This window comes from Pongo pygmaeus, chromosome 17 (assembly GCF_028885625.2).
Source record: "Pongo pygmaeus isolate AG05252 chromosome 17, NHGRI_mPonPyg2-v2.0_pri, whole genome shotgun sequence".
In the NCBI taxonomy this organism is placed as follows: domain Eukaryota; kingdom Metazoa; phylum Chordata; class Mammalia; order Primates; family Hominidae; genus Pongo; species Pongo pygmaeus.
Genome location: NC_072390.2, coordinates 24385769 through 24411688, shown reverse-complemented (window position 1 = coordinate 24411688; position 25920 = coordinate 24385769). Strand labels below are relative to the sequence as shown.

Genomic DNA, 25920 nt, shown 5'->3' with positions numbered 1-25920 from the left:
TCACTTGAGTCCTGAGGTCAAGGCTACAGTGAGCTGTGATCACACCACTGCACTCCAGGCTGGGAGACAGAGCAAGACCCCAACTCAAACAAAAACAAAAAAGCTGATCACAGAAACAATAGCTTTCAGAGATTAGTTTCCTTCTGCCTGTCCCCTGTGTTGGCTTCTGAACACTCACATGATATTACTGGGGTCGCCTTCAGGGTATTCATCAGAGGCAGCAGCTGGCACACACTGGACTTTGGGTTTCATTTGCATGGACTCTGGGTTTCATTCGCAAAACTTCCTGAGAGCATAGATCTATAGCAGTGGATGAGAGCCACAGAGTTGTTTGGGAATCAGGCGACATGCTTATAGAGGAAACAGATACACACAGGGCCATTATTTTGATTTATTGCATTCTGAAGTACCCCGGGGGGAGGGCCTGAGAACGATCCGCTTTATCAGCAGTTCTAAAGCCTTATTACCTGAGATTTATATTCTGGGGGGAAAAATCAAGATTGGATTATCAATACGTATTTCACAGGAGATTTGAGTTTTGGCCCTGACAGAAGAACACGTACTAACCTGAAAAAGGCTACGTGAGATTAAAGAGAGAAACAGCTAAACACCAAATCCTGGTGAGAGAGACGTGGATTTAAAAGGCCAGCCACTCACTGCAGCGTGACAACTCCCTCTGGGGTAGCCAGGAGTGGAGCGTGAGCCACTGGCATGGAGCGTGGGCCACGAGGGCCACCTCCCCAGGAGCCCACAGCAGGCCAGGGAGGCCTTGGGAGCAGCTTTGCCTCAGCCGCGGTCACTTCTCATCATCCCGCCCATAGTTAATCGTCTGTAAGGCCTGAGCTATGAGCATCGCCATCTCCCGGGTGCTGGCCGCAACAACTCTGCAAGCCATGAGGTCGAGGGGTCCACCTGGGGACAGACAGAGAGAGCCAGGCATCCGGGTTACCAGAGAGGGCTGAACAATGTTGTGTAACAGCTTATCCCACATGCACACAGCACAGGAAATGGCACATGGAACCGTGCCCAAGCCCCAACACTCGTATTAAACAGGTGGTCTAGGAGTGAATCCGGCAAAGAATAGAGGGATGGAGCCTCTCCCGCCCCACCCCAGTGTGAATGCAGTCAAGGGCTGCACAGAACAGAGTGCAGCTCTGAAGCTGCCACTGCCTTAAGAGATGGAGAACATAAAAGTCCTAAGAAATGCAAGCAATGGGCTAGACCCTAACAGGGGAGTTGCCCTTCTCAAGCTTGACTGTGCACAGGGGTCCGCCAGGGGCTTGTGAAACCAAGGCTCTGCCTCAGCAGGTCTAGGTGGGGCTGAGGCTACCTGCCCACAGGCTCCTGGGGGTGCACTGCTGCTGTGGGACCCACACTCTAAGAAGTTCGGGCAAGACGATAAAGCCTTGCATCTTCCTGAGGGATATGAAACAGGTCTGGCTGCATGGGCTGGAGACCTGCTTGCACATACATGAGCCTTCAGGTGCTCTAGTGGTAAAATCAGAGTGACGGGGGCTTTAAAATATGGAATGGAGGCTGGGCATGGTGGCTCATGCCTGTAATCCCAGCACTTTGGGAGGCCAAGGTGGGTGGATCACCTAAGGTCAGGAGTTCGAGACCAGCCTGACCAACATGGCAAAACCCCATCTCTACTAAAAATACAAAATTAGCTGGGCGTGGTGGTGAGTGCCTGTAGTCCCAGCTATTCGGGAGGCCGAGGCAGGAGAACTGCTTGAACCCGGAAGGCGGAGGTTGCAGTGAGCCGAGATCACGCCATTGCACTCCAGCCTGGGTGACAAGAGTGAAACTCCGTGTCAAATAAAAAAAAAAAAATGTGGAATGGGGTTGGGCACGGTGGCTCATGCCTGTAATTCCAGCACGTTGGGAGACTGAGGCAGACAGATCACGAGGTCAGGAGATCAAGAGCATCCTGGCTGACACTGAAACCCTGTCTCTAATAAAAATACAAAAAATTAGCCAGGTGTGGTGGCATGTGCCTGTAGTCCCAGCTAGTCGGGAGGCTGAGGCAAGAGAATCGCTTGAACCTGGGAGGTGGAGGTTGCAGTGAGCCGAGATCACGCCATTGCACTCCAGCCTGGGCGACAGAGTAAGACTCCATCTTAAAAAAAAAAAAAAAAAAAAAGTGGAATGGGCCTGCCCAGTCCTGCTGCCAATGGCTGATACCTCCTCATTTTTATACCTTGGTGATATCTTAGTCAAGCCTTTCCAAAGGAGAAATAGAAAACAAGTAGAAATCAAATTACAAAAGATCCACCGTCCATGCCCAATAGATAAAAGTGAGCTACAGTGTTTCTGCTAAAAGCTGGGTGAGAATGGGATCTGTTGGATTCACCTGGCTCCTGATTGTTACTCCTGAATGAACATTAGATGCAAAGGTCTGCCTGAAACTACGTGGATGTAGCAGACAGCACAGAGTTAGGGGCCCACATATACCCCCAGGAGCTCAGTCACTGGGCCTCAAGTGACCCTGAAGCAGAAGGAACAGCCATCCTCCAGAATCATTCTCCAAAACCCAACTGGATGCTCATGTTCTGTGCTGGTGCTGACCCAACACCAAGCTAGGGGGCCTTGCAGAAGCAACTAACCTCAGAAATGTGGGGAGCACAACACCTGCTCTGTTCATCTCATTGCATTCTTGTGGAAACCCTTAGAAAACTGTCACTGGGCCGGGTGCGGTGGCTTAGGCCTGTAATCCCAGCACTTTGGGAGGCCAAGGTGGGTGGATCACTTGAGGTCAGGAGTTCGAGACCAGCCTGACCAACATGGTGAAACACCACCTGTACTAAAAATACAAAAATTAGCCGGGACTGGTGGCGTGTGCCTGTAATCCCAGCTACTCGGGAGGCTGAGGCAGGAGAATCGCTTGAATCCAGGAGGCAAAGGTTGCAGTAAGCCGAGATCATGCCACTGCACTCAAGCCAGGGCAACAGAGCGAGACTCTGTCTCAAAAAAAAATTGTCAGTGGTGTGTAAATGGGAAGTGGCAGTGCTGCTGCCATTTGGTGAAGATATCTTGATCCTATGGTGGCAAGAGATGGCAGGAAGGAGGCCAGGCTGGTGCAGGCCACTGCCATCATAGCACCCTCACGTGCTCTCAACAACAGAAACTGTGGACGGGCACGGTGGCTCACGCCTGTAATCCCAGCACTTTGGGAGGTCAAGACCATAAGGTCAGGAGTTTGAGACCAGCCTGGCCAACATGGTGAAACTCCGCTTCTACTAAAAATACAAAAATTAGCCGGGCATGGTGGCACGCACCTGTAATCACAGCTACTCAGGAGGCTGAGGCAGGAGAATTGCTTGAACCCATGAGGCGGATGGTTGCAGTGAGCCAAGATTGTACCACTGCATTCTATCCTGGGTGACAGCAAGACTCTGTCTCAAAGAAAACAAACAAACAAACAAAAAAATAGAAACTCTGGGGAAGGTGGGAAATTCAGTTGGTGGGGACCTCAGGAAGTGCACCACCCACAGTGTCTATCTCAGTCTAGTTTCTGCTGCTGCATTTCAGGGACAGGAGAACTCACCCGAAGTGTCTATCACGATGCCGCCTGCTTCTCTGATGATGACCGTGGCAGCTGCCAGATCCCAGCAGTGCAGGCCAAACTGGTAATAGGCATCCGCGGCCCCTGAGGCCAGGTGGCAGAGTGCCAGTGTGGAGCTTCCAATCACTCGGACCCTGGGGAGAGGGAGGGGAGGACAGATGCAGGCGGGAGTGGAGCCTTTTCTGTGATGTGCAAGCCGACTTCAGCCAGGTACTCCGGCTGGGCATGTTCCCTAGTGAAAAATGAAGCACAGCACTTCTGCCAAAGCTCTGGAGGCTGAATGTAGGGCCTGGAGCCACCAACCAACAGGCCTCTGCCAGACGCAAATGCTTTGTGCTGTGACAGCTCCCAGCTGACCTCGCTACTGAGCACCTGAGGTGCAGCAACCAGAGAACTGAATCCTCTTCTACCGAATGTGACATTAAGTGTCAGTGGTCTCACATGGCTAGGGGTCACAGCACAGCCCTACTGGGAAGGCAAGAGACAAACAGGATTCACTGGGCTTTGATAAACCTGTCTGACGCCAGGCCCACTTGGGTAGGACTGTAAGTATTTGCACCATTCGCTGGTTGAGCAGCATGAGGTCAGTTCCGTGGATTCTGATCAGAAGCGACACAGGTGCCCACGCATCTCCAGAGGCCTGGCTATAGGAGTATCTACTGCAGGCGGGCCCCTCACAGGGCCTCCCTGAGTCTGATGTTCATGTGCCCCTCCCACTCTTTCCACGCCAGGCTTCCTCCTCAAATCCCAGGGGAGTTTTAGCAAGCCCGTGTTCCATTCTTCCTCCTCTGGCTGCAGGGTGTTCCCCGAACTGAACCTCCTACCCATGCGCCTTGGCATGCAGCAGCCGCTCCATGTTACTCAGGAACAGCTTCAGGGTCGCAGGGTCACGCTTGGGGCCAATTTCTGTCAGAACCAAGGCCTTTGAGAGATCTGCAATAAAAAGAATTTCCTGTCACCAGAAAAATCAAGTCTTGGTTCTAACTAAGGAGTGCAGACTTCTAATGTGAGCCTTTCTTTCTCAGAGTAAGGATCATCTTTCGACTGGTTCATGCTGAATGCTTTTCTGATAGCTATGTTGAAAACTAAGGATGGACTGGGCACAGTGGATCATGCCTGTAATGCCAGCACTTTGGGAGGCTAAGGAACAAGGATCACCTGAGGCCATGAGTTCCAGACCAGCCTGGGCAAGATGGTGAGACTCCATCTCTACAAAAAAAAAAAATTAAAAGTAGCTGGGCATGGTGGCACAGGCCTGTAGTTGCAGCTACTCAGGAGGCTGAGGTGGGAGGACTGGTTGAGCCCAGGGGTTCAAGGCTGCTGTAAGCCATGATTGCGCCACCACATTCCAGCCTGGAGGACAGAGCAAGGCCCTGTTTCTTAAAAAAAAAAAAAAAAAAAAATCACCATCATTCAATCAAAAAGAAAAACAAAATGACTCCAAACTGGGAACACTCAATGTTTGGAGGGAAAAAATGCCTCATTAATCGTCTGACTGCTGCAATCACAAAGATAGAAATACCATTTTCTTGGAGAAAGCAACTTTTAAATAATGCTGCTTTGGAAAGGGAAGCTGCAAGAGTGAGCCCTCTGGACGCAGGGGGGTGCTGATGCCTGGAATTCATGGCCTGCCGTTTACGTAACAGCAGGCGAGGCTGCCAGGGCCGGCAAGCCTGGCTCAGGGCAGGACATGACCGGGATTCTGCTCCTGTCCCTGACTCACTGCTGGGGATCAGAGCAGTTTGTCCTTGTTGTGCCACACACCCAAACACAGCCAAACTTCGGTCATGTCCTGTCAGGCCTCACTGCCCGGGCAGGACATTGCCAAACCAGGTGTGCTCCATGACAAAATAAAGCCACTCCCAAAGTCGGGGGAAACAACTTCTATCACATTACTTCACTCAATGGACCCAGTTCTGTGTCACCACTTTCAAATTCTCCGCTCACCCAGGAAATCTCTCAGCCAGAATCCAGGTCCAAGTGTCCCTTTTCTTCCATGGAAACTCTCATTTTACACCTTAAGGCACTTTCTGCAAAACACCTGGCTCCACACCAAAGCAAACTGCCTGCCCTCAGGAGGTCCAGATCATTCACCACCGGCCATGCCCAGCACTGAAGCTGAGCTATGATGCACTCCTGCCCTGGGACTGGGCAGCAGGCCCTCCACAGATACCACCTGAGCCCTGCAGCTGCCACCTACAGCTGGGACAAAAGGCGGCTGCTCCAGGTGCTCCCTAATCCACACAGGATCTGCAGACAGGCTCCAGCAAACCTTCCATTCCTTATCCTCCAAACCCCACCCTCACCTGGCCACAAACAGATGGTATTTTTTCCGGGGTGGGGGTGGGGAAGGCTTCCATTAAAGAAAAAGACATCAGCAGACCCAGGCTGAGTGGGCACTCGATAAACAGTTACTGAATGAATGAGTGCTTTCCCTCAAATGCCAGCACTCAAGAAGGTAGGATTAGAGTCTTTGTTTTGATTTGGTTCATTAAATTACTAGTATTTTAATTTATGGGAGAAATGTTTGAGACAGAATTTTGTTGGCTAATCTAAGAATCTAAATACTATATATAATACCGATTTTGGGGGTAAACTAATTCTGAATTACGAATATTTTAGTTAGAAATGCTCTTTTGGTCGGGCGCGATGGCTCACGCCTGTAATCCCAGCATTTTGGGAGGGAGGCTAAGGCGGGCAGATCACCTGAGGCTGGGAGTTCAAGACCAGCCTGACCAACATGGAGAAACCCCATCTCTACTAAAAATGCAAAATTAGCCAGGCATGGTGGTGCATGCCTGTAATCCAAGCTAGCAGGAGGCTGAGGCAGGAGAATCGCTTGAACCCGGGAGGTGGAGGTTACAGAGAGCCAAGATCACACCATTGCACTCCAGCTTGGGCAAGAAGAGCAAAACACCATCTCAAAACAAAAAAATGCTCTTTTGAAATATAGTAATATGGTAATCTGGGGAATGCCTGTTAAATTAAAATTAAAAAATAGAAATTGGACTCACAAGAAGAGATCCAGATGGCAAATAAGCATACAGAAAGACGCTCCACATCATATGTCCTCAAGGAAACGCAGATTAACAACAAGACAAAGCCAGAAGCATGGCTTACGCCTGTAATCCCAGCATTTTGGGAGGCTGAGGCAGGAGGATCAGGAGTTTGAGACCAGCCTGGCCAACATGGTGAAACCCCGTCTCTATTAAAAATACAAAAATTAGCCAGGTGTGGCAGCGCGTGCCTGTAATCCCAGCTACTCAAGAGGCTGAGGCAGAAGAATCGCTTGAACCTGGGAGACAGAGGTTGCAGTTAGCCAAGATCGCACCATTGCACTTTAGCCTGGGTGACAGAGTGAGACTCTGTCTCAAAACAACAACAATAACGAGACACCTCTACACATCTGTTAGAATGGACAAACAACACTGACTACAGCAAGTGCTGGCCAGGATGTGGAGCAACAGGAACTCGCATGCATGGCTGGTGGAAATGCAGAATGGTGCATCTGCTTTGGAGGATAGGTTGGCAGTTTCCTACAAATCTAAACATACTCTTACCATACTGTCCAGCAATCGTGCCCCTTGGTGTTCACCCAAGGAGTTGAAAACTTGTTTTCACATAAAAACTTTCACACCAGTGTTAAGAGCAGATTTATTCATAACTGCCAACACTTAGAAGCAACCAAGATGTCCTTTAGTAGGTGAATAAATAAACTGTGGTACATCCAGACAATGGAATATTATCCAGCACTTAAAGGAAATGAGAAAGCATGAGAAGATACGGATGAACCTTAAATGCATATTGCTGGGTGAAAGAAGCCAATCTGAAAAGCTACACACCGTATGATTCCAGCTCCATGACATTCTGGAAAAGGCAAAACTATGGAGACAGTAAAAAGATCAGTGGTTGCCAGGGGCTGAGGGGTGGGAAGAATAGGCGGAGCACGCGGGGTTTTTAGGGCAGCGAAACTATTCTATATGATACTGTAATGGTGGATGCCTTACAACACCAACAGTGAAGCCTAATGAAAACTATGAACTTTGGGTGATAATAATGTGTCTCATTTTAACAAATGCACCATTCTGTAGGCGATGCTGATGGATGGGGAGGCTGTACGTGTGTGGGGACAGGAGGCGTATGGGAACTCTGTCTCTCTGCACCTTCTGCTCAATTTTGCTGTGAACCTAAAACCATTACTCTAAAAAACAAAGTGAAAGAAAGAAAAAGGGAGGAAGAGCAGGGAGGGAGGAGGGAGGGGGAGAAAAGGAAGGGAGGAAAAGGAAAGAAGGGAAGGAGAAAAGAAAAAAATGGGATGGCCTGCATGATACTTTGGACAGGAAAATCAAGGAAGAATGAATTGTCCCAGAGGAGGCCATGGGGGACAAGAAAGTGAAGTGGCTGTGACATCTTTTCTAATCCCACCCTATTTCTAATATACTCATCTAACAACTTCAAGTCATACATGTGCATACAATGCTTTTGTTTTTTTTTTGAGATGGAGTCTTGCTCTGTCACTCAGCCTGCAGTGCAATGGTGCCATCTCGGCTCACCGCAACCTCTGCCTCCCAGGTTCAAGCAGTTCTCTTGTCTCAGCCTCCCAAGTAGCTGGGATTATAGGTGCGCACCACCATGCCCAGCTAATTTTTGTATTTTTAGTAGAGACAGGGTTTCACCATATTGGTCAGGCTGGTCTCAAACTGCTGATCTCAGGTGATCAACCCGTCTTGCACAGTGTTTTTTAAAAACGATTTTATAGTTTATTCTGTTGCTCGCTCTTTCAATATAAAAACATCTCATATACATCTTTTGCCATCAGTTTCTTACTCTTAACAGTCGCACTCTATACCATCTGGTGCAATAACTGCAATTTATGTCACCATTCCCCTGAAGATGAACACTTTTCATTGTTATTGTAAACAATGCTTCATAAACATCTTTTCTATAGAGGTTTATACAGTCATACTGATTTTTTTCGAGACAGATGAACGCAAGTGGGATTTCTGAATCAAAGGGTGTGCATATTTTAGGTTTTGATATAATTTTTCAAATTGCCCTCTGGGAAAGCTGAATCAATTATACATATGCCCCCTCAACCCCAATGGGCTATGAAGGATCCTGTACTATTTCCAAGTCCCTAACAGGCAGGCTCACCCTGGAGGTACGCTCTAAGAGTGATTTTCTCTGAGCAGTAAAATCAAGACAGTGAAATCCTAACACACAGGGCACTTCCTGGCACCAGTGTTAATGACCCTGGGAAGAGATGAAGGAAGACACTGAAGATTTCTCCCCAGGAACTAGGAAGCTGAGCAATCAATTTCCATTGGGAGATAAGCGCCTACTCTTAAAGGCCTCACCCGGTCTCCCCACACCTGAGGGCAGAGATGAGCACAGGGCGGGTGGGTGGAGGAAAGTCCGCCAGTGCCAGCCTAGACAGGCAGGTACTTCCCATGCCAGGGCTGGTGTAGGAAGCACAGAGATCTTCCAACCAAGTGCCCTGGGGTATTTCACAAAGGGAAGTTAATTTGTGTGCAAGAAACAGCAATTTTTCACTTGTTCACAGTGACCAGGTCCTCACTCTTCCTGACAGGCCTGTGCGAGCACTTCCCAGCCTACGTGCCACTGCCCCTGTGCAACAGATGAGAAACCGAAGCTTGGAGAAGCGACATGGGCTGCTCAGGCCATGGAGCCATTACATGGTGGGGCCAGACTTACACCCAAGCTTGTCTGGTGATTGTGTGAAGGCAGGGGTTTCTTCCATAGTTTTCCAGTTTGTGAAAAGCTGGCTCTGAATCCAGCACCTTCCTCTTTTGGCGGCCCTGAATTAATTCCTTCTCATTCTTGCCAACATACGTTTTCCCAAATGAAATCAAGAACAGAGTATAGGCTGGGTGCAGTGGCTCATGCCTGTAATCCCAGCACTTTAGGAGGCCAAAGCGGGTAGATCATTTGAGGCCAGGAGTTCGAGACCAGCCTGGCCAACATAGGGAAACCCCGTCACTACTAAAAGTACAAAAAAAAAAAAAAAAAAATTAGCCAGGTGTGGTGGCACACATTTATAATCTCAGCTACTGGAGAGGCTAAACCACAAGAATTGCTTGAACCTGGGAGGCGGAGGTTGCAGTGAGCCAAGATCGTGCCACTGCACTCCAGCCTGGGCAACTGAGCCTGGCTGTCTCAAAAAAAAAAAAAAAGAACAAAGTAAATAACAGAGTATAAAGGGGTCTGAATGTTGCCACCTAAAAGCAAAATGCTTTCTACTGTTTGATTTTGCTCCAGATAAGGGGGAAAAAAAACTTATGACAACCCCTACTTAATATTGTCTTATAATTATTTCTGACTAGTTATCCACAATTACTACAATTTTTGTATTTTATTACCCTTTGTCCTATATTTACCATATCTTAGGTCTTAAACACACACATACACATATTTTTTTGAGATGGAGCCTCGTTCTGTCACCAGGCTGGAATGCAGTGGTGTGATCTTGGCTCACTGCAACCTCTGCCTCCCGGGTTCAAACAATTCTCCTGCCTCAGCCTCCCGAATAGCTGGGATTACAGGCATGCGGCTAATTTTTTTTGTATTTTTAATAGAGATGGGGTTTCTCCATGTTGGTCAGGCTGATCTCGAACTCCTGACCTCAACTGATCCACCCACCTCGGCCTCCCAAAGTGCTAGGATTACAGGCATGAGCCACTGGGCCCGGCCTAATATATATCTTTTTAATTTCAAATATTCTGTGATTTCATGGGAAGCGGGGAACAGGGAGTTCTTGCTTAATAGGTAGAGTTCTTGTTTGTAGGAACAAACATTTTGGAGATTATATAGTGCTGATGATTGTACAACATTGTGACTATAATTAATGTCATTGAATGGTATGCTGAAGAGTAATTAGAATGGAAAATCATATTTACATACATTTTACTACAATAAAAATATCTCATACATTTTGAAATAGGACATCTCTGTTTATTCTTTCAATAAACAGATTTTAGGATGCAAATGAATAGCCGGTGACTTCCAACAGTTTGGAAACCCTTGCTCTGGTTGAGCAACGCTAAGAGTATGCTGTCTTAGGGGAAACTTTACAACTCAAATGAGAGAAGTCATTTGTGTACACTGAAATACGTGCTCATGAGCTGGGCGTGGTGGTGGCTCATGCCTGTAATCCCAGCACTTTGCAAGGCTGAGGTGCGCCGATCGCTTTGAGGTCAGGACTTCAAGACCAGCCTGGGCAACATGGTGAAGCCCCATCTCTACCAAACATACAAAAGTTAGCCAGGCATGGTGGTGTGTGCCTGTAGTTCCAGCTACTCGGGAGGCTGGGTTTGGAGAATCACTTGAGCCCAGGAAGCAGAGGGTGCAGTGAGCCGAGATCAGCCACTGCACTCCAGGCTGGGTGACGGAGTCTCAAAAAAAAGAAAAAGATAAAAGAAATACGTACTCATGGAGTAAGAGGCAGCTGTGCTTTAAAGCCTATAAAACATGCCTGTGGGCACAAGCTGGTTTTGTTGGATATACAACTTCTGTGACTACACTTTCATCAGTGTGTTATTTTGGAGGTTTTTTTTTGAGACAGGGTCTTGCTCTGTTTCCCAGGCTAGAGTGCAGTGGTGCAATCATAGCTGCTGTTACCTTGAACTTCTGTTACCTTGAACTCCCATGTCAGCCCTCTGAGTAGCTGGAACTACAGGCATGCACCACCACACCCAGCTAATTTTTAAATTTTTTGTACAGATTGGGGTCTTGCTATGTGGCCCAGGCTGGCCTCAAACGTCTGCTCTCAAGTGAACCTCCTGCCTCAGCCTCCCAAAGTGCTGGGATTACAGGCGTGAGCCACCGTGCCTCGCCTAACAAGGCCAATATTTTAATACTTCACAAAAACAATGAAGAGGGAGCTCTAGAACCATGAAACTACAAATGCTGTCTGGAGCCCCCACCCCTACCCTCCAAGCCCCCAAAGCCCAGGAATCCAATGTCAAGTAACAGTAGGTAACGAAAAAGAACTATGGTTGAATCCCACACACAATTATCCTAAGAAAAAAAGAGTGAGGAGCAGAGTAACATGTATACGCCAATAAAAGAATTTTGCCAAAAAAAAAAAAAAAAAAATCTAACCACAAAATAGGAGTGATAAAGAATATCAGGAAAAAAGAGCATAATCCAAATCACAGGTCACAGAACTTAGGAAAAATTACATAAAGGAAACATTTCAGAAAAGAAGACAAACTAAAAGGAACATCATGAATAAACACAAGAGATTATGCTTTGCAGGAAATTGACGGTGAAAAAGAGGAAACTTTTTAAAATAAGATAATTGGTAGAAAAGATAAAAAGAACACAAGAGGAAATGATAGTGAAAGCCCAACATACATTCAAGTCCCAGAAGACAAAAAACAAACCAACACAATTTGGAAATAAAAAAAATATTAAAAACTGTAATTCAAGAAAACTCTTCTACAATTTAAAAAAAGAGGCCAGTCACAGTGGCTCATGCCTACAATCCCAGCACTTTGGGAGGCCGAGGCAGGCGGATCACCTGAGATCGGAAGTTCGAGACCAGCCTGACCAACATAGAGAAACACCATCTCTACTAAAAATACAAAATTAGCCAGACATGGTGGTGCATGCCTGTAATTCCAGCTACTTGGGAGGCTGAGACAGGAGAATCACTTAAATCCAGGAGGTGGAGGCCGAAGTGTGTGGATCGCCTGAGGTCAGGAGTTTGAGACAAGCCTGGTCAACATGGTGAAATCCTGTCTTTACTAAAAGTACAAAAACTAGCTGGGCATGGTGGCGCATGCCTGTAATCCTAGCTACTCCCTAGTTTACTCGGGAGACTGAGGCAGGAGAATTGCTTAAACCTGGAAGGTGGAGGTTGCAGTAAACTGAGATTGTGCCACTGCACTCCAGACTGGGCAACAGAGCAAGACCGTCTCAAAAATACATATTTTTTTTTATTTTTTTGAAAAATCGTATCTAACACTATAAGCCTGACAACTTTCCAACACCTCAAGAGCTCTCCTGAGGAGTGGTGATATTAATATGACATTTTTAGTATTTTATTAAAAACTACATCAGCACTTAGAAGAGCCGAAAATCTCAGTGAAACCATTTCCCAAATGACCAATACATGATGTTATAAAATCAACAATGAACAAAAGATCCATTCAAAGTACAAGATAGCCCAATGGATTTCAACGTAACTGAGTACCAACAAATCCACTAGATTTCACACTGCAACTAACCTTTAAGAAATCGCTACTTGGCCAGGCGTGGTGGCTCACGCCTGTAATCCCAGAACTTTGGGAGGCTGAGGTGGGCGGATCACTTCAGGTCAGGAGTTTGAGACCAACCTGGCCAACATGGTGAAACCTGATCTCTACTAAAAATACAAAAAAAAAAAAAAATTAGCCGGGCATGCCTGTAATTCCAGCTATTCCGGAAACTGAGGTGGGAAAATCGCTGGAACCTGGGAGGCAGAGGTTGCAGTGAGCCAAGATCACACCACTGCACCCCAGCCTGGGCAACAGAGCGAGTCCATCTCAAAAACAAAAAAAAATGGCTACTTGTTGAGTTTTGGTTTAATATCAAACAAAAATGCCCTCAATTATCTGAAAAGAGATTTAAAACACTTCTCCTTTTTTAAACTACGTATCTGTGTGAGGTTAGACATTTTTTAAGACATCAAAAACAGGCTGGGTTGGTGGCTCACACCTGTAATCCGAGCACTTTGAGACGCTGAGGTGGGAGGACGGCTTGAGGCCAGGAATTCAAGACCAGCCTGGGAAACATATCGAGACCTTGTCTCTACAAAAATATTTTTTAAATTATCCAGGCATGGTGGTGAGCACCTGTAGTCCTAGCTACTTGGGAGGCTGAGGTGGGAGGATCATTCGGGCCCTGGAGTTGGAGGCTGCATTGAGCTATGATCACACCATTGCACTCCAGTGTGGTCAATAGAACAAGACTGTCTCTAAAAAATAATAATAATAATAAAAGACATCAGAACAACTTATCACAACAGATTGAATGCAGAAGCAGATATGAGAATCTAGTTGTCTTACATTAAGCCAGACATAAAGAAATTTGGAAAAAATGTAGAACTATCCCACTCTCCTCACTAAAGCTTTCTTATTTTGGAAAATATGATTATTTCCCGTAAAAATATATTATTCATGTTAAAATGTAATGAATTTTTAATCTTAAAATGAATTAATAAATATTTTAAAGGCCTTCAGTAATTTTTTCAGGAGTATGAATGGGTTTGTCCTAAGATCAAAAAGCTTTAAAAATGCTATACTAGAGAATGTACTTCACACAACCAGAACGACTAGAGAAGCATCAGCACACAGGACAGCGGTGGCGTTAAATCTGTACCCACCTGTGGAACCAAGACCGAATGATGGCTTTAAGGTGAGAGCGTGGCACACAGTGGCTGGGTGCTATCCCAGTGAGGATGCAGCGCAACCATCCAGAGGTGGACAGGTGACAGAGAGAGGACATGACCCATAGAACAAGCTTGTCAACTGTTACTGAGAGCAAAGGTTATCCTTTTTGTTTTTTAAGAGATGGGGTTGAGGCTGGGTGCAGTGGCTCATGCCTGTAATCCCAATACTTTGGGAGGCCTGGGCGGGTGGATCACCTGAGGTCAGGGGTTCAACACCAGCCTGGCCAACATGACAAAACCCTGTCTCTACTAAAAATATAAAAATTAGCTGGGCATGGTGGCACGCGCCTGTAATCCCAGCTACTTGGGACGCTTAAGAGGAAAATCACTTGAACCAGGGAGGCGGAGGCTGCAGTGAGCCAAGATCACCCCATTGCACTCCAGCCTGGGCAACAAGAATGAAACTCCGTCTCAGAAAAAAAAAAAAAACAGTATAACTCATTATCAACTCTATATTTTAAAAACATGGTCAGGTGCAGTGGCTCACGACTGTAACCCCAGCACTTTCGGAGGCCGAGGCAAAAGGCTCACTTGAGGTCAGCAGTTTGAGACCAGCCTGGCCAACATGGTAAAACCTCATCTCTACTAAAAAATACAAAAAAATTAGTCAGACGTGGTGGCGCATGCCTGTAGTCCCAGCTACAGGCTGGGATGAGGCAGGAGAATTGCTTGAACCTAGGATGTGGAGGCTGCAGTGAGCCAAGACTGCACCACTGCACTCCAGCCTGGGTGACAGAGTGAGATCCTGTTTCAAAAAACAAAACAAAACAAATCAAAAATATGTACTTCCTAGCACTGTCCAGTGAAAAGGCAACAAAGACTGACCCAGGAACAGGAAGTCCCCCCACAACGCAGACTGTGACCTTAGGAGGCCGCTTTCCATAAAAACGAGACAACTGGAAATTTGAACACTGATGGGATTATTTGCTGATTTTAGGGATGCATTTTGGGTAGACAGTGATATTGATGATGTGATTGTGTTTGTAAGAGAGCAGTCTGTTTTTGGAGACACGCTGAAGTACTGACTAGGAAGTGACCTGATGCCTGGGATTGGCTCCAGGCAGCTGGGGGTGGTGGGAGCTGGTGGACACACACGAAGCAGGAGTGCTGCCATGTGAGGGGTCATGGGGCGTCATTTTGCTTTTTCTGTGTACTTTGTGTATGTCTGAAACTTTGCATGGTAGAATCCGAAGAAGCAGCTAATAAAATTCTTGCCTTCTTCTAATCCTTTACCTCTATCCAGTGTTGTTTTTTAACTTGTGAGTTGAAGACATTCCAGCAAGGCATAATAGAAATAAGAAAAGGGGAAGCCAAGGGAAGCAGAAAGAGAGAGAAAGAAAGAGGGAGAAAGAGAGATTAGTAGTGCTTGTTTTAATGACTGTGTCCTCCAGAAACAAGTCCTAATTTTAACAATGGGGCATGACTTGATTGGTTTTGTGCAAAGATTCAAGTTTCTTCTTTGATAATGGTTCTCATTTTAGGATACTGTGCCCCAGGCACTATGCTGGGTGCTTTATATGCATAACTTATTTAATCCTCTCGGTTATTTTTATTATCATCATCATCCCCGTTTTCAATATGAGGACTGAGATTCAGAGAGGTTAAGGAACTTGCTCAAGTTCCAGTCACCTTAGAAAGCGACAGAATCGGCCAGGTGTGGTGGCTCACACCTGTAATCCCAACACTGTGGGAGTCCGAGGCAGGTGGATCACTTGAGGTCAGGAGTTTGAGACCAGCCTGGCCAACATGGTGAAACCCCATCTCTACTAAAAATACAAAATTAGTCAGGTGTGGTGGTGCGCGCCTGTAATCCCAGCTACTTGGGAGGCAGAAGAATCACTTGAACCCAGGAGGTGGAGGTTGCAGTGAACCAAGACTGTGCCACTGCACTCCAGCCTGGGTGACAGAGAAAGACTCCATCTCAGAAAAAACAAAAAAACAAAAAAACAGCAGAATCAGGATCTGAAATTGGGTCTGCCTGGTGCCAAGAGACCGTGCTGCTGAACAGCATGCACTGTCACCTCCTGAAGTCTATCTACCTATAGGAAAGAAAACAACCATGGTAGAAAACACGTGGAACCGCCTGTCCTGAATGGGCCAGTTTAGGTTTTCACTGATTCTTTTTGGCCTTTCTCCCATATGGAGGAATCTGGTGATATTTTACAGCATTGTGAGACAGGTACTGTAGGGAACAGAAGAATGCCAGACAAATGAGAGAAGCCTCAGACTAGCAGCAGCTATCTGCTATGCACTTTATCCATCAGAATTTTTCTAAAGTCACAAATGAGTTTCAGAACATGAGCACTTCATGTGTCCTTCATTCTTCGAAATTACCAGGGCCTACTGGGGGCCACATAAAGGGGCCCCGGACAAAGCCCTTGCCCTAGTGGAGTTGGTACTTGAGCTAGCAGCCTGCAGGCCAGGAGGACGCAGAGATGCAGCCTGACTGAGCTACACGGGCGGGCAGCCAGGACGCCAAGAGCGTGTTAATAGAGTTCAGTGTTATAATCCAGTGAAATATAGAGCAAAGTTCACCCGAGCATGCTTAATAGCATGCTTCCTCACCACCAGTTACACAATGAGGCTGGAGTGGGCACCTCCTGGCACGCATAGCTGTAATAAAAGCTACTTTTTTCACTGCCAAACAAAACACTTCTGGAGAGGGAAGGTGAGGCAGGGCCAGAGGCCATTCCAAGACCTCTCTGGGTTCAGAAGCTCTAACGGTGAGTCCAGGGGCTGGCTGCTCCTCAGAGGCCCCCATGACTTCTCCCTTCCCCTGCTCTGGGCTCTCCCGCAGCAACCTCCTCTCCTTTGCACAATCTTGCCCGTCCTGTCCCTCACACAGTGGCGGGCCCTCTCCTGACACCTCATCCATCCTGGCCCGCCACTTTCCTGGCCGCACGGGCTCACAGCAGCAGAGATGGGCCATGGCCATAGCTCCTCTCACTGCCTCGAAGGCCATCTGGGCACACAGGCATCAGCCCTGGAGGAAAGAAGTAGGAATACACGGAGACAATGAAGAAAGGTTGCCAGGAAAGGAATTTTTAAGAGAGGCTGGAAGTGGGTCAAGAGAGGAGGCGGCAGGGAGGCTAATGGGAGAGCAGAAGAAAGAGTATAACTGGCAGGGAATGAGATGGGGGGCCCTGCACGATGTCCACGCCAGAAACACACAAGGCAGAAACAAGCAGCAGTGCACTTCCGCCTTTTCAAACCCAGACACGCAGGTATTATGGAGCTTGTAAAATCTCCCATGCAGCTGCTGCTAGTCTGAGGCTTCTCTCATTTGTCTGGCATTCTTCTGTTCCCTACAGTACCTATCTCACAATGCAGTTAAAATATCACCAGATTCATTCATGTGGGAGAAAGGCGAAAAAGAATCAGTGAAAACCTAAACTGGCCCATTCAGGACAGGTGGTTCCAGCAGTATGCAGGGAATGGGAACCCCTCTCTCAGAGCCACTGGATGACCCTGAGATTCTGGGCTAAGGAAATCACGGCAGGCCATAACCGCAGAGGGGCTAAGGCGCCTCTTTACGTGACTCATTCCTGAGGATGGCTCTTCTCACAGAAGCTGAAGCCAGTTACTGTTGTGCACACTCAGGGGCCACAGACTGCACCTGGGCAGCAGTGCCTGGGCAAAATCGGGACCACCGAGGTGTGCCAGGGTGCTCTGAGGGGAACAAGCGTGCTTTGACTGCACCTGGCCTCGGGCTGCTCACCCAATCCCACTACAACCAGATCGTGACTGCGACTGGAGTGCTTTTAGCCTGAAAGATGAGGGAAGTGAGCGCAAAGCAGAATGAGGCTATGTAAAGCTCCTGGCCACGTGAACAAAAACACTAACATACAGAACTGGCTCCATTTCCAGTTCATCAGGGACACGATGTCCCTAAAAAGAGATGACACCATCAGCAAGGGACCTCCACCACTGTACCACATCATGGTGGCTTTGGCATTCTCCTTTCACACTTTTCTTTCAGAAATAAACTGAGACGAGCCTCGTGAAGCCCACCTGTCTCCCCGGAGACCCGGAGCCGCTGGCCATTGCAGAAGGCGCCCCGACCCCGCCGGCCCGTGTACAGCCGTTCCTCTGTGCAGTGGTAAATCACTCCGAATTCAAGCTGTGGGCAGCAGAGGCAGGAGAGAAAACAAAGACGGTTCACTCGTTTGATGTGGGAAGAAACATCGTTATTCAAAGACGAAGGCTGCGCTAGGTGTTAGGATAACACATGACACTGTGACAGAAATTACCTTTCCAAAAGGAACTGAGAAAAAGCAGTGCCTGCACTTAAAATAAGACCTGGACATAAAAGCAAGCTTGCTTTTGCTAAATAACTACAATTTTAAAATATATTCAGACTAATAAAACTTTAAAAATTAACATCATAATCAAGCATTAGTAACCAGAAGTTATTGAAAAAGCTTAATTTTTTAGAAAGGCCCCTTTTGTTGCTGAAAAAAAGAAGGTTACTTGTGACTCTAACCAAACCCCGTAAGAAATCCTCAAAATTGCTGATGTGTGAAGAATGCAGAATGCATCTGTAAAGCCAGCGGAATCTCAGAAGCCCAAGGACAGCCCCAGCGAGGAAGAGGCGGCGCCGCAGACTGGGGACTGATCCGCGAGCAGGCAGTGCACTGAACAGCTGCCCCACTGCCCCACATCAGGGAACAAAGCGTCAGACCACAGCCTCCCAGGATGAAGCAGCAAAAGGAAGAGGTCAGCGTGGAAAAGGACGCGAGCCCACGGCCACATGCCTCTGTGATCTTTCCTCTACCGACTTTTCACCACTCAGGGTTAACAAGGGCCAGCACGCTTGCTTAGCAAGTTAGCCAAGTGTTCACCTCTGGAAAATTAAAAAAACACCCTAGCCAAATGCCTTAGGAAAGCCTTGGCTGGCCCTGGGGTGAGCACAACCACCCTAGAGTGGACACCCCAAGCTACAGAGAAAGGGTTTATTTCTGGGAGTTGGAGGCGTCATTCAGTCAACGCTTTTTCAGAGCCTGCAGGTGTCTGGCAGCATTTCATCATCCTTCCCCTTCCGGTACCCTGGCTTTAAAGGAATCCTCACGACCAGGTCAGTCCTAGAATTCAGCTGGTTCCTGAGGCCTGTGAAGGGCTCCCAGACTGCAGAGGAATGTCCCCCACTCCCATGGGGAGAAGCCCACCACTGTAAGCTGGGAGCTCCCGTATTCAGTCTAGGAACATAGGACAGACCCTAGCCGACCCACAGAAGGGCTGAGGACCTAGCCAGCTGTTCCAGCAGCCCCTTCGCACAGTCACAGAATATCAATCAACCCCTGAAGTACTGCTCAGCCTCCCACCCACTCTGGGCACCACAATATTATTTAACAGAGAAAGAAGTCAATCATTGCATCCTTAGACAAATTATAGTATTACAATTCTTACTTATCTTCAGCTTAAGTACTTTGAGATACTTTAGTACTTAACTTTAAATACTTCAACTTAAGTACTTCTCTCAGCTCCCCTGCCAGGGAGTCTGTGCTGAGACTAAGGTGAAGCTGCACAAATGCTGTTCGGAAGCAGGGCTGCTTTTGAGAAACACGCAGCACTCAGCCCTATTTAAATAAAACTTTCAATCAGAAAGAAATTAAGGCTCTTCTCAGTGCTGCTGCTTGAATTACTTAACAAGGTTTAAACCTCAGCCCCGCGCCTTCCACGCAGGTCGCACAACACTGTGTAGTTCAGAAGGCCTATGGGAACCATGAAAGAGCTACGTTCTCATGCTAATAACCAGAGGAAGATAAGAAAGAATTATTAGAATACTGGGATTGAGGATGCTCTCCAAAAATAAGTGCTCCTTTTAGTTTGTGAGATCACACGCTCTAGGGGTCAGCTGGAGATGCACTTGGACCGTTCACTTAAGACTTCCGCTTCCACAGCAGTGTCACAAATAGACCCCGGGTAACACGAGGCCAGCCCTCCACGGGGGACAAGGGCCAGCCACGGAGCCCCACCCTGCACACCCCAAAGCCAGTCTGGACTTGTTTATTTTCTCGGATTTGAAACCCACAGGCTTGGATTTGCCAGTCATGATTAAGGCACAGGGCAGACAGCAAACCAGGCGCACAGAGGCTGAAGACAGAAAGGAAGGATGGCCAGAGGGAGCCCAGGGAGGGGCCCTGGGGACCCGGGCCACACCCGCACCTCTTGTCGAACAGCAAATCCAATGCTAACCGCCACAGTCGGGAATCTGCAAAGGAAAACAGAAAGGTTTACTCTCTGGAACAAGAGCGGCAGCTCTCGGGAGCCTGTGTGCTGTGCAGCTCCCCGCAGGCTCAGAAGGACCTTCCTACACTCTGGGTGGGTTGGTTGGTTAAAAACTACTTCCCACAGTTTCACTAACTGCTTCCAAGACAAACAGAATAAACTGACCATGTTGTAAGACAGTTAACCTTGAAAGAAAACAGCACTGTGAAAGTCACATAAGACTGACGTAACTCAACAACCCTCTGATGCCCAATTAGGAAGGATCTCAATCATCTGTTTTCTGGTTCTCTGGACCTAAAGGGTCAGCAGAGCCCTCCCCAAAGGCCAGACCCAGTCCCAGGTGGGGCACTAGGCAGGTGGTCCCAGAAGGCACCACAGCCTCCCCATGGGGGCCAGTTCTGAGCCACAGCCCACCCTGTGGCACTGCTAGCATCCCTGCCTGAGTGCCCAGTAGCCAGCTGCAGGGACAGCCATGGCTGCAGACAGTTTTCATGATCAGTTTGCCTGCAGTTTTGTGATTCTGCTATTGCCGCTCAATATCTTCAAAATAATCCTTCCTTTATAGGGAGATCATTGGAGCTTAAAAACAGGCAGGAAACGCTGGGTACTGCAAACTGACAGGAAAAATGCAAAACCAATTGTACACAAACGCAACTCTGACTGCCAGGGTGTGCGGGACCTTGGCATGAGCCGCTGGCTTCCAGAGCAAATGCACCATGTGCCAGGCCTCATGCTTGTTCCAGTGCCCAGGAGAGCTTTCTCCCACTGCATCCCAGCACTGGTGGGCACAGGGGTGAACAGGCGCCATCTGAGTGGCAGCTGCTGGTGGCTTTCGGATGTCTTCAGACCACAATGATCACCACAGCTGTAGCGTGGGGTTCAGGAACTGTCAGGATCAGCTCTGGAGACTGTTCTGAAATTGCTGCTCTTTTCCCAGTCGCCTCCCCAGTCCCAGGATCCCCCCAGGGGTACAGACAGGAAAGCACTGGAAACTATGTCTCTGGAGCCAATGAAGACCCTCGAATGGACATGTGGCCTTCACCATGTGATGGGGCTTCACCTGCCGTGTCACCGTTATGAGCACCCTGGAACCACGAGCAGGCAGAAGTAATGAGGCTCCACTCAGTGACATACTCTGGGGAGGAGAGCCCTGGGAAGGATCATGCTTTAGTTGAAATGAGAGGAGAGATTGGTGACACATTTGCTGGCACCAGATGGCACGACTCCACTGCCTCGAAAGGGTCACCTTGTGTAGGCACAACCGAATTCTCAAGGCAACTCACCTAGAAAAAGCCTGTGCTTAGCATGGAATAACTTCATGTTTTACATATAAACATGCCATCAGAGGCAGATCATAAAGGAGCCCACACCCGGGCTCTGCTCACCCTTCCTGCTCAGCGCGTGCAGCCCAGTGTGCTGGCGTGCACTGTGAGCGCGGGAGCCGCGAGCCACCCGCCCATGGAATGGGAATCTCTCCAGGGTTCTCCAGAGCTGGAGAACCACGCTCCGTTTAAGCCACATCATGCTCTGTGCCCCAGGCCCCCAGCCACCTGTGCGTGTAGACAGGCAGCACAGCACCATCACCTGCCCCTGTCAGAGAACACCTGTGGTCGTGTCCCTGTCACCTTTGCATCCCTGTCACCTTTGCATCCCTGTCACTTCACCATCCCAGAAGCTCCATTCCCTTCACCTCCCCACACGGGCCCTTCTGACCTCCCCAAACCTCCTGCTTTTTGTAACCACAAGGTTTGCCCTCATACAGGAGGATGGCTCTCAAATCTCACCTGTCACAGGCCACTCTCTACACCTCGGGCTCCGGCCACTGTGGGGCAGCACAGGCTTTGTATCCCAACCTCACCTTTTTCTCCAGTGGGGGTGGGGTGTGAGGGGAGTCAGACTCCTTCAAGGGGTCCTTCTTAAATGCAACCCAACATTTTTAACATAACAAACTGGTTTTTAAACAAGTGCAGGTTTCCTAACATACTCCAAGAGCCTCTCACAAATGGAAAACCTTATTTTAAAAATATCAAGATCTGATCATCTTTCTGATGAGACTATGAGTGTACTATAGGTTTGTTTATAAATTCCTGCCTTAAAAAATGCTGCTTTTGAAAAGACAAAACCTCACCGAAGAGGACATGTTAAGCCCTGCAATGGAGGCGATCCCTGCTCAGCTCACCTGTGCACAAAATTGCAGGTGCCGTCGATGGGGTCGATGATCCAGGTCGGGCTATGGGTGAGCACACACTTGGCCCCAGAAGCCGCGGCCTCTTCTGCAATGAACCTGCAGTGGAAGAACCCAGCCTGAGAAAATGCACCAAGAACACAGAATAACATGCCTGAAATTGCTTCCAGTCCCGTTAAAGAAAAAGGTGGCACAGCAAACAGATGTCATTATGATTTCTCTGGGTCAAACAGAGGCAGAGTCTTTAAACAACCATGTGCTTTTTGACCTGCCTGCCAGCTGACCTACTCAGAAGGGTTTGGAAAACAGAGTGACACCTCAGTGCCAGCGTTCAGAAAGAGCACCAGGGAATTCCAGCAGGCCAAGCAGAGAAATGCAAGCGTGAAGAACACTGGAAAACAGATCTTCTGAAGCAAAACTAAACTCGATTTTAACTTCAGTCTGGAGGGGAGGAGGCTGATGAGATATGACCAAGCAAGGTGGCCCAGGACTCTGACTTTGATTCTCCCAGTCAGCGCTGATACCTGGGCACCGAGAGGTTAAATGTCACTTGCAGCTGAGATCTCCCACATCTGTACCCAGCCTGGCTCACCTGAACTGCAGACACAGGTGACAAACAGAGCGCCCCCGCAGCTGGTTCATTTCCCAAAGGTGCCCTTCCTGCCCTGGTCTCTGACTTCCCTGGTTTTTTTGGTTGTTTTTTAAGAGATAGGGTCTTCATCTGTTGCCCAGGCTGGAGTGCAGTGGTATCATCATAGCTCATGCAGCCTCAAACTCCTGGATCCAAGCAATCCTCCTGCTTTGTTCTCCCAAGTAGCTGGGACTACAGATGCACACCATCACATTCAGCTAATATTTTTATTTTTGTAGAGGTGGGATCTTGGTACCTTGGCCAGTCACAAATCCAGCTTCCCTCTGGGAGCAAGCAAGGGTGGGGCTGGAGGAAGGAGAGAGGCTGGGACGCTCCCTGCCTGGCGCTGCCCCACGTGCCCTGTGCAGGCTCCACTCCTCCATGTGGCCTGCTTGACACACTCCCGCTAGAGGGACATGGGCGGCCTGCTCCTGCACTCTGCAGCAGGCCCTGGGCTGGCCCCTCCTTTGTAATGAGTCCCTCGGCAAACAAGGCCCCCTACAATCCTCACTTGAGTGTGCACCTGTCCTGCTAGGAACCTGACCGAGACAATGTTCTCTCAAGATTCACCTGCACAGAAGGGAACTCCTGGTTTTCTCTACTTGCCTCTACCTCCACGAATGGCAACTCCCAGCACCCCCTGCTCAGGCCAAAAACAAGGGAAAGCACTCTCACCCCATGCACTGTCACCCTTCCTCCTGCACCCCACCAACACGCAGGCCCACACACACAGGGAAGGTGCTGTGGTCAGGTGTATTCGCAGCCCACCTTCTCTGCAGGCTGTTCCCTGTGGAGCTGGCACTGTTTACACCTTCCAAAGGCATTCTCAGGATCAAAGAAAAGACTAGATCTAAAGCATTCAGGGCAGTGCTTTTGACACTCTTGGACTGTCCCAAGTTCACTAAGGGTGAGGCCTTGGGCAGGCACTAAGCAAACATCTGTTCTGTGCATGACTATGGGGCCTTGCTGAGAGGTTTTCTATCCAGTTCCTGTGCCAGGTTCACATGTGCACTAGAGAAAAAGGAGACCTGCAGAGAGTAAGAAAAAGAGAGTGAAAAACAAGCCGGGCGCGATGGCTCACGCCTGTAATCCCAGCACTGTGGGAGGCCAAGGTGGGCAGATCACCTGAGGTCAGGAGTTCGAGATCAGCCTGGCCAGCATGGTGAAACCCCGTCTCTACTAAAAATACAAAAATTAGCTGGGCGTGGTGGTGGGCGCCTGTAATCCCAGCTACTTGAGAGACTGAGAGAGGAGAATTGCTTGAACCCAGGAGGCAGAGGTTGCAGTGAGCCAGAGGTTGCAGTGATCCTAACGTTGCAGTGAGCTGAGATCAGGCCACTGCACTCCAGCCTGGGAGAGCGAGACTCCGTCTCAAAAAGAAGAAAAAAAGAAAAAGAAATAAAAATACAAAAATTAGCTGGGGGTGGTGGCGCATGCCTATAATCCCAGCTGCTTGGGAGTCTGAGGCAGGAGAATTGCTTGAACCCAGGACGGGAGGGATGCAGTGAGCTGAGATCATGCCATTGCACTCCAGCCTGGGTGACAAGAGTGAGACTCCATCTCAAAAAAAAGAAAAGAAAGAAAAGAAAAAAAGAAAAGAAAAGAAGGAAGGAAGGAAGGAGAGAGAGAGAAAGAAAGGAAGGAGGGAGGGAAGAAAGGAAAGAAAGAGAGAAAGAAAGGAAAGAAAGGAAGGAAGGAAGAAAAGGAAGGAAGGAAACAGAAAGAAAAGAAAGAAAGAAAAGAAAGGAGAGAGAGAGAGAGGGAGAGAGAGAGAGGGAGGGAGGGAGGGAGAGAGAGAGAGGGAGGGAGGGAGGGAGGGAGGGAGGGAGAGAGAGAGAGAGGGAGGGAGAGAGAGAGAGAGGAAGAAAGAAAGAAAGAAAGAAAGAGAAAGAAAGAAAAGAAAAGAAAGAAAGAAAGAAAAAGAAAGAAAGAAAGAAAGAGAGAAAGAAAGAAAGGCCCCATGTCCTGGTGTTTGATGTATTATCCACTGTGGTCATCGGCCTCCTGGAAGCCACTTTCCCCGCACGAACCATGTGGTCTAAGATTTGGCATCAATGAACTTTTGGATAAGACTGAGGAGACTTTAGTGTGAATGGAAAGACTGAAATGAAAACCTCTGTGACTGCTCAGCGCCTTACAGCAGCCAGTCACCGCATATGGCTGCTTACATTTGAATTAAATAAAGACTTCAGTTCTTCAGTCTCATGAGCCACCTTTCAAGTGCTTGGCAGTCACGTGGGTGAGCAGCTACTATTGTGGACACAGCAGATGTGGGCCACCCCTGCAGCAACAGAGCCGCTGGCAGTGCTGTCCTCCCACCAAGATGCTGAGAGGCAACAGCAGGCATCTCATGGCATTCAATGTCACTTTTTTTTTGAGACAGAGTCTAGCCCTGTCGCCCAGGCTGGAGTGCAATGGCGTGATCTCAGTTCACTGCAACCTCCGCCTCCCGGGTTCAAGCGATTCTCCTGCCTCAGCCTCACGAGTAGCTGGGACTACAGGCATGCGCCACACGCCTGGCTAATTTTTTTAATCTTTAGTAGAGATGGGGTTTCACCATGCTGGCCAGGCTGGTCTTGAACTCCTGATCTGGTGATACGCCCACCTCAGACTCCCAAAGTGCTGGGATTGCAGGTGTGAGCCACCACGCCTGGCCCAATGTCACTTTTCTATGCACGGGAGCTGCCATACACACTGTCACCACCCTGGTCCCCATCCACTCTGGGACCATCCTTCCACTGCTGGGTTATGAAGTTCATGCCTGGGATGCAGAGTCATCCAGCCCCTCCATTTTGCTGATAAATTATCTAGAAATACAACCCTGGGATACGACAAGTGCACGCATGCATCATCTCAGG

At 48.4% G+C, this 25920-nt stretch overlaps 1 protein-coding gene across 1 annotated transcript in view; it reads right to left on the bottom strand.

Annotated features, from left to right (window-relative positions):
* Positions 1 to 376: 376 nt before the first annotated feature.
* IMPA2 (inositol monophosphatase 2) overlaps positions 377 to 25920 on the bottom strand; it is a 51537-nt gene continuing 25993 nt past the window's right edge. Inside the window, exons 3-8 of the mRNA XM_054461002.2 lie at positions 22426 to 22530; positions 20184 to 20229; positions 18030 to 18138; positions 4390 to 4498; positions 3548 to 3699; positions 377 to 912 (exon numbers count right to left, since the gene is read on the bottom strand). Coding sequence (XP_054316977.1) covers positions 797 to 912; positions 3548 to 3699; positions 4390 to 4498; positions 18030 to 18138; positions 20184 to 20229; positions 22426 to 22530 — 637 coding nt within the window. The 3' untranslated portion in view covers positions 377 to 796. The remainder of the gene's footprint in view (positions 913 to 3547; positions 3700 to 4389; positions 4499 to 18029; positions 18139 to 20183; positions 20230 to 22425; positions 22531 to 25920) is intronic.